This window comes from Rhododendron vialii, chromosome 4a (genome assembly GCF_030253575.1).
Source record: "Rhododendron vialii isolate Sample 1 chromosome 4a, ASM3025357v1".
Taxonomy (NCBI): Eukaryota; Viridiplantae; Streptophyta; class Magnoliopsida; order Ericales; family Ericaceae; genus Rhododendron; species Rhododendron vialii.
Window position 1 is genome coordinate 17211647 of NC_080560.1, and position 8373 is coordinate 17220019.

General features: G+C 38.9%; 1 protein-coding gene across 1 annotated transcript; it reads left to right on the forward strand.

Moving 5' to 3' along the window:
* Window positions 1-1214: 1214 nt before the first annotated feature.
* Window positions 1215-2027, forward strand: LOC131323748 (uncharacterized). The gene is made up of 2 exons (XM_058355592.1): window positions 1215-1721; window positions 1836-2027. Exons 1-2 carry the CDS (start codon window positions 1215-1217, stop codon window positions 2025-2027), a joined length of 699 nt encoding a protein of 232 aa, XP_058211575.1.
* The last annotated feature ends 6346 nt before the right edge of the window (window positions 2028-8373 follow it).

An 8373-nucleotide genomic window follows, 5' to 3' on the forward strand; every position in this document is an offset into this window, starting at 1 on the left:
TGAGGAATGGCAACCAAGGCAGAACGATTAGAAGTAGGAGTATTCACCATAGCACCCCTCCTACTAAACAATGGCATAGGCCTCTCTGGAAGACGAAAACGAAACACAACCCAACACTTGCATTCTAATCGGATTATATTCCACATCAAGACCAGCAAAAAAGTCATAAACACGCTCTTTCTCTATCCTCTTCAGCTAATTAGCAGCATCAACAGCACAAACAGCCTGAAACCCCTGATAATAATCAAATTCCTGCCATGCTCCACTCAAATCAGCAAAATACACAGCGACGGATCGATGATTTTGTTCCAATGTACGTAATCTTTTCCTCAACTCAAAACACTATGCATCAACCTTGCTGAGAATAGGTTTGGGCTGCAGTAGTTCAAATCTGATGTGGAGTATCAAGAAACAGAAAAGTATGGCGAATATCAGCTCTCATAAAGTTAAACAACCAGGTCATGACTAACGATTTCTGAGATTTAAACTTTTTGAGTTCAACCGCCTCAACAGCTGGAGTAACAGGGCTCTCAATGAACTCTAACATCCCTTTGGCCTCAATTGCCAAAGTAAAAGTACGAGACCAAATCAAATAGTTGGTACCATCCAACTTAATGTGGCAAATATCCAGAGAATAGTTATCCATAGTCCCTACACAACTCAACTCGTCCTTTCCACTAGCAAAAGCCTCTTTTTTATCCTCTGACATTGTGACAGAAAACTCCGCCTTGTTTGTGCTTAGAGTTTTATCTTTATTTTTCAGCCAGTCCCAAGCCCGGATAAAGGAGGAGGATTGTGTGTTAGGTAGCTGACAGCCAGCACGTAAAAAAAAACTCATCAGATCTTTATGACATGAATCCGAATATGATTACGAGACATGCTAGGGCATTCCCTTTAAGCGACGTGTTGTGCCTGCCTTCGGGTGCTTCAAAAAATGAGTAAGGGGCGCCACACCGGTGTCCGGGTGTAGTGATAAGTGAGCAAGGGTTCTTGCGTGTGCCTAGACGAGCGCAGGTAAAGAAGCTAGCTAGCCCAGGACTATAGGATTCGTTTAGCAACTTGCAACTTGGAATATAGGGACATTAACGGGTAAGACTAAGGAGCTAGTTGACACCATGCTTAGGACGAGGACTAGTATAACTTGCCTTTAGGAGACTAAGTGGGTAGGGGAGAAAGCTAGGGAGATAGAGGACACATATTATAAGTTTTACTATATGAGTAAGGATAAACATAAAAATGGGGTAGGTATCGTAATAGATAAACACTTGAAAGATTCGGTAGTTACAATAACGAGAAAAGGAGAATGGATTATTTCAGTTAAGCTTGTGATCGGAGAGAGTATAGTTAATATTATTAGTACTTACGTATCCCTAGTAGGCCTGGATGATCTTATTAAAGAGCAATTCTGGGAGCAAATGGATGACGTGGTTCAAGCGATACCTTTTGGGGAGAAGCTATTTATACGAGGGGATTTCAATGGTCATGTGGGAGTGCATAAGCAAGGGTATGAGAAGGTGCATGGTGGCTTTGGATTTGGTGACCTTAACGAAGGTGGTAGGAGGATTTTAGATTTCGCGGTAGCTTTTGACCTTATAGTTGAAAATACTCTCTATAGGAAGCAAAAGGAGCATTTAATTACCTTTAAGAGTGGAGCCAATGGAAGCCAAATCGACTATTTTCTTGCTAGAGGTGCAAACCGCTTGACATGTAAGGATTGTAAGGTTATTCTCGAAGAGTGTCTAGTGGCACAACATAGACTTTGGGTGTTAGATATTTGTCTTAAGGGTAATAATAGAAGGAGAAAGGAAACTAGATGCCCACGGACTAAATGGTAGGGCCTAAGAGGGGAGAAACTAGAGGTATTCAAGGAAAGAATGTCTCAAGAAGTACAGTGGGGAGTGGAAGGCGATAGTGACAATATGTGGAATACGATAGCTGATGATATTAGAAGAATATCGAAAGAAGTTCTTGGCGAGTTGAAGGGAAAATGTCCAATTTCTAAGGAGACATTGTGGTGGAATGCCTAGGTTCAAACCATGGTAAAAGCAAAGAATGAGTGCTTTAAAAAGTGGCAAAAGGACGGGAATGTGGAAATTTTTCAAGGTTATAAACAAGCTAGCAAGAAAGCTAAGAAAGCCGTTAGTGATGCTAAGTTGAAAGCCTATGAGAACTTCAACGCTAGACTCCATAGTAAAGATGCAGAAAAGATTATTTATAAACTTGCTAAGTTACGAGAAAGGAAAGCTAGAGGCGTTTCTCAAGTTAAGTGTATAAAATGTATTGATTCGGTGGTGTTGATGAAAGACGAGGTGATCAAGGATAAATGAAAGTCATATTTCGATAAGTTGTTAGACAAGAAACATGAATGAGGCTTTGGTGGAGGGAAGTGTATGTACCTGGCGAGAACATAGAATATGAGTTTTATCGGAAAATTACAAAAGTTTGAAATGGTTAAAGCTTTGAAAAGGATGAAACTGGGTAAGGCCATAGGACCAGATGGTATCCCTATTGAAGTGTGGAAAAGTCTAGGTGACTTGGGGGTGACTTGGTTGACAAAGTTGTTCAACAAGATTATTATGACTAGGAAGATGCCTGATGAATGGAGAATGAGCACCTTAGTACCTATCTATAAGAATAAAGGGGATATTCAAAGCTACAACAACTATAAAGGTATTAAATTGATGAGTCATACGATGAAGTTGTGGGAAAGAGTTATTGAGCATCACTTGAGGATGGTGACTACGGTGTTAGAGAAACAGTTTGGGTTCATGCCTGGAAGATCAACCATGGAAGCTATCTACCTATTAAAGAGATTTGCAGAAAAACACAGAGTAATGAAGAAGGATCTCCATATGGTTTTCATAGACTTAGAGAAGACTTATGATAAGGTGCCTAGGAACATCATATGGTGGGTTCTGGAGAGAAAAGGAGTGACCAAAGGGTATATCGAGGTGATTAGAGATATGTATGAAGGTGTCGTCACTACCATTAGATCACCAGCAGGGGAAACAAATGAATTTTCAATCACCGTAAGATTGCATTAAGGGTCAGCCCTGAGCCCATACCTCTTTGCCTTAGTTATGGATGAATTGACTAGATAATTTCAAGAGGATATTCCACCGTATATGATGTTTGTAGATGACATTGTCATCGTAGATGAAACTACTAGAGGTGTTAATACAAAACTATAAATTTGGAGGGAAGCATTAGAGTCAAAGGGTTTTCGGATAAGTATGAGTAAAATTGAGTATGTGGTGTGCAAGTTTAGTGGTACCAGTAATGCGCATGAAAAAAGAGTGATGATCCAAGACTAGGAGATACCAAAGAGCGATCATTTTAGATATTTAGGCTCAATTATTAGTAGAGATGGAGAGATTGCTGATGATGTGACCCATAGGATCCAAATGGGGTGGCTCAAGTAGAGAAGCGTTATTGATGTACTATGTGACAAGAGGGTACCCACAAAATTGAAGAAAATTTTTTATGGAACTGCCATAAGACCAGCGATACTTTATGGGATAGAATGTTGACATATTAAGAAATAACATGTGAGCAAGATGAGTGTAGCGAAAATGAGAATGTTGAGGTGGATATGTGGTAAGACTAGACGAGACGAGATTAGAAATGAGACAGTTCGTGAAATGGTAAGTGTAGCACCTATAGGGGAGAAGTTGAGAGAAAATAGACTAAGGTGGTTTGGGCATATTTACCGTAGACCAGAAGATGCAGTAGTTAAAAGAGCGGATATGATAGATCTAGGTAGTAATGTTACGGGGAATGGTAGGCCTAAATTGACATTAGATGCTGTAGTGCACAAAGATATGAGTATAATGGGTTTGTGTGAACAAGTGGCCCTTGACAAAACTCAATGGAGGAAATGGATTCATGTAGCTGACCCCAAGTGATTGGGACGTAAGGCTCGGTTTGGTTTATTGAGACAGTAGAACAACTCCAAAATAAACAATAAATCAAATTCCCAGCAGCTTTAGATCTCCAAAAAAAAGAATAAACAAAGATTCCAATAGCCCTTGTAGTTCAAACACCAATTGAATACCTCTGGAGCACCTTCGGATCTGACTGAATACCTTCAAAAAACCTTACCCAGTCCAAACCGACTCCAATCCGAGGGCAATCAGCCCAAACCCAACTCCAACTTATACAAACCTAACTCCAAACTGTGTATATTGACCTTTTCCAAACCAAAAAGCCACGAAATCACAGGGGTCAGCCACCACGAAGGCCGCCAGAAGGTTACCTTAGAGTCGCGAAGATCGCCGGAGGCTAGGTAATGGTTGGCAATGGTCGGCAATGGTTGCTGGACGCTAGGAGATGATTGTTGACAATTGCAAGATGTTGGGCAATGGTCAAGAGAAGCTGTTGGCAGTTAGAATGAAGGTAACGAGGAGCAATAATATGATGTTGGATCCATATGCTTTGATACCATGTGAAGTTGTAAGGAAGAGAGAGACGTGTGGAATGGGAACCTAGAAAATTAGGGTTATTTTCTCATTAACGTGAGATATGTATACATTACAATAAACTAATTGCACTATGGTCCTAGAGAATGAAACTAGTTACACAATAGAATAAATAATACACTAATTACAAATACTCCCGTAATCTAACATTTATTATGGCATTATAGGTGCTAGAATCTAAGATATTTTGACCCAATCTTAGTAGACACAATGTCTTGAGCAGACACATGGATCTTGTGAAAATTGATGTGATGATCACCTTTTGTATATTTTCCACACCACACTTTCATACTACCATCTATGTCATGGGTTGTAAGTGTTTTGTTGTGTCCTTTGCATCTAGTTGATGCATTGATTTACATGACCGGATACTTATGTACCCCTTATGGATACAGGAATGGTTTTGGGTGCTGACTCACGTTTGATAGTCTATGTTTATTAGCCAATTCGGATATATGTTTGCATATATCATTATAAAGCATTTTTGTGTCATACATAATGACATATGTTGTCCAAGTGGGAGAATGTTAGATTTATTCCAATTTTGTGGACTAGCATATTTCATTTGTGTTAAAAGGTTCCGGATTACTCCGATTATCAAATATATTGGAGCATTTGTTTAGACCCATTTGGTTTGTGATCACCATTTTGTAATGGGTTATTTTGATGCACCTAATTTTATTAGTATATAGTTTTGTTAAGTGTGGGCTGTGTTGGGAAATCGGAGCGTCGCGCTCAAACTCACAACGAACAAAAAAACACTTCAGGATCTTGGGATACTATCGTCACAGAAAACAAACCAGAGAAAATGAAGAGAAAGAACAGAAAAAATAGATCACACGGATATACGAGGTTCGACAACTTGCCTACGTCCCCGGGAGCCACACCAGTCCACTATGAACGAAAGAAAACGAAAGATTACAAGTCTTTTCCTTCCTCTTTGAGAAAAGTTTTCTCTTGCACTTTCTCTCATTAGAAACCCTCTCTAGAAATTTTCTTTCTGTATAGCTTCTCTAGCAAACTGCTCAAAAAATAATGAATACAACAACTAATATTTATAGGCAAATCCTAAGTGATAGCTGGACCCGACCAACCAACTTGGACCGCGGCCCACGGCCCATCTCAGCCGCGAGCCTGACCGCGCGCCTACCTGCCGCGAAACTTTCCGCGCTGGTCGCGGACCACTTGCCACGGAACCCTCCGCGTAGGTCGCGAACCTCTGTTGCTGAAAGTTGTCTGCATCCCCAACAGGCTGGTGCTATATGTTTAATTTGGACCCATAATGGGCTGAGCCATTTTATTAGGCACAAGAGGAGATCCTACTCTCATCCTATATATATGTGTTTGGCCCACTGAAACACATAACTCCAAAACACTAGGAGAGTGTAGTTCTTCCCACCTCTCTCTCTCCCTTTCAAAGAAAGGGAACGACGTTGCACAAGTCGTGCTTTTGGTCCAATTGATCCACAAAGAAAGGTTAGCTGTTGCACTTGAGGAACATGGCTTCTTCATCTCTAACAGGTATGAGATTAGGATTAAGTTTATTTCACATGCCATGGATTGGAGCAAGATATTAGGGTTTGTTACATTACTATGTAAATCTAACATCTTTGTATGTTACAAGAGGGCGTTCACCTTCCTGACAAGCGAGATCCTTTTAGTATTCAACCGAGGCATGAAACAAGAATTGGACGTTGTGAGGCTTGCGACTTGCAAGAACTGGTTGTGAGGGTCACGACTTCGTATCAAATTCAATAGGTCTTGTAGCAAATACTTGGTTATGTGTTTAATGAGGAGCACAACCTTGTTCTTGCAATATCAGAGTGCACATATATATATATATATATATATATATATATCTGTGTGTGTGTGTGTGTGTTGCGATCTTGCCGAAGAATATTCGTTGCATGTACAAGCAATTGAAGTAGAATTGGCTGAACAATCTAGCTAGGATTTCTCGTGGGCCTGCGTATGAGCTCAGTAGAGTAGACAAGCTGGTGGAAGGGGTTCTCTTGTGTTCTTAAAATTGGATCAGAAAATTAAAATTACATTCGATCTAGGAGAGGAAAAGCTTTAATTAGCATATGGGGAAGCTAGTAGTATATTTTGAACTACTTTCAAAGAGCCATGGAGAATCCATCTTCTTCTTTTTTTTTTTTTCCAGGCAATCCAGTATTCCAGTTAGATAATGAGGAGCAAAAAACTACTAATTAATTAGGAAAATCATTCAATGCCTCAGGGCATTGCCACGTGGTGTCCTACCTCATCTTCTCACCAACATTTGTGTGGCCCCATTACAAACTGTATAAAACCGACACAAATGTGTTTTGGGGAGAGAGATAGGGCACCACTTGCCAATCATCATTGCCTTTGGGGTGCTAAATAATTCCAATTTCAGCTAATAGTAGCTGGTGCACATGCTATTTATAGAAATGAGAGAGAAATCCTGTTTGGCCACAAATAAAAGAAAAGAAAAGAAAAGAAAAGAAACGAGAATAATCACAGTCCCGTAGAATAATGGCAAAGTCGTAGCGTAACGGGTGGGGGAAGTCTTTCGTGAGAGACTCGTGACTAGGGAGGGAAGTTTCCAGATATAAACAAACAAAAAAAAACACGCCGCGTGATTGCATTTTCCATTTGCTATAGAGAGAACTGATCGAGAAGACCTTTTGTTCATGGGAAATTCCACTCTCTTTCGCCCTACACGCGCTTATTTACGCAAGTTCCAGCATACAAACACCAACCCTTTTCTCTTTACATCCTGTTTCTTTGTTTTCTGTGTAGGCGGAGAAATTTTCAGAAAATACTCTAAGGCTGCGTTCTTATGAACTTAACTTAACTTAAATTTAAGAATTTATTTTTATTTGATTTTTTTTTGCATTTTTTAGTTTTGTATCAAACTTTTTTGAGTTATTGATTCGTTTCGGGAATTGGAAAATTAATTTTTTTTTGCTAAAAAGTGGTCATTTTTCAAAATACTTGGGTAAAAGTAAAAAAATTTATTTTTCCGATTCCTCTAATCGAGACGAATCAATAATCTGCAAAAGTTTAACGCAAAAATAAAATGTAAAAAAAATTCAAATAAAGACAAAACTTTCAGATTTAAATTAAATTTAAGTTAAGTTCACACTACAAGAAAAATTGCATTGGGTGACGAATGAAAATCATCACAAATTGTATGTTTTTCGTCACAAATAATATAGGTGACGAAAAAAAATTTGTCGACTAAAGGTTGTCGAGGATTCCTACCTGGTGACGAAATCTATTTTTTGTCACCTATAGTGCCTTTTGGTGACGAAAAATGACTTGGTGACGAAATTTTCTTCGTCACCTATTGTGCTTTGTTGATGACAAAAAATTTCATCACAAATTATTCCCTTTGGCTCGTCAAAGGTGACCCATCGGTGACGAAATTTTTCATCGCGAAAGACATTGTTATATGTGAAAAAAATCTCACTTTCTTGCTCCTGCGGGGTTTCGAACCCGAGTCTCCTAAGTTTTGCACGCAAGCTTTAACCAACTACACCACACAAACTTTTCAGCATATGTTCGAAATATCTAATATATAACACATACATTGAACATTAAAATATATTTTGAACGGCATTTTGAACTATTAAACATTAAAATTAGCAATTTTAATAAACATGAAAGTCGTAGCTCTTTATGTTATTGTTCAAACCCAATTTAAATTATCTCAATCGGAGTTCTGAGCAAAGAGTTATGCCCGAAATATATTTGGTGACAAAGCGTAATTCATAAATTTCATTACCAAAGGATAAATTTTTCGTCACTGAAAACGTAAAAAGAAGACGAAAATATTTTTCGTCGCCAAATTGGTTCATTTGGCGACAAAATATTTTTTCCGTCACCGAATAGTTATCTTTGGTGACAA

Bases quoted from the DNA above. Each gene is read 5' to 3' on its own strand.
- LOC131323748 (XM_058355592.1), top strand. From the start codon at position 1,215: ATGAGTAAGGATAAACATAAAAATGGGGTAGGTATCGTAATAGATAAA. The intron at 1,722-1,835 runs GTTATTCTCGAA...ACTAAATGGTAG, and splicing joins TGACATGTAAGGATTGTAAG to GGCCTAAGAGGGGAGAAACT.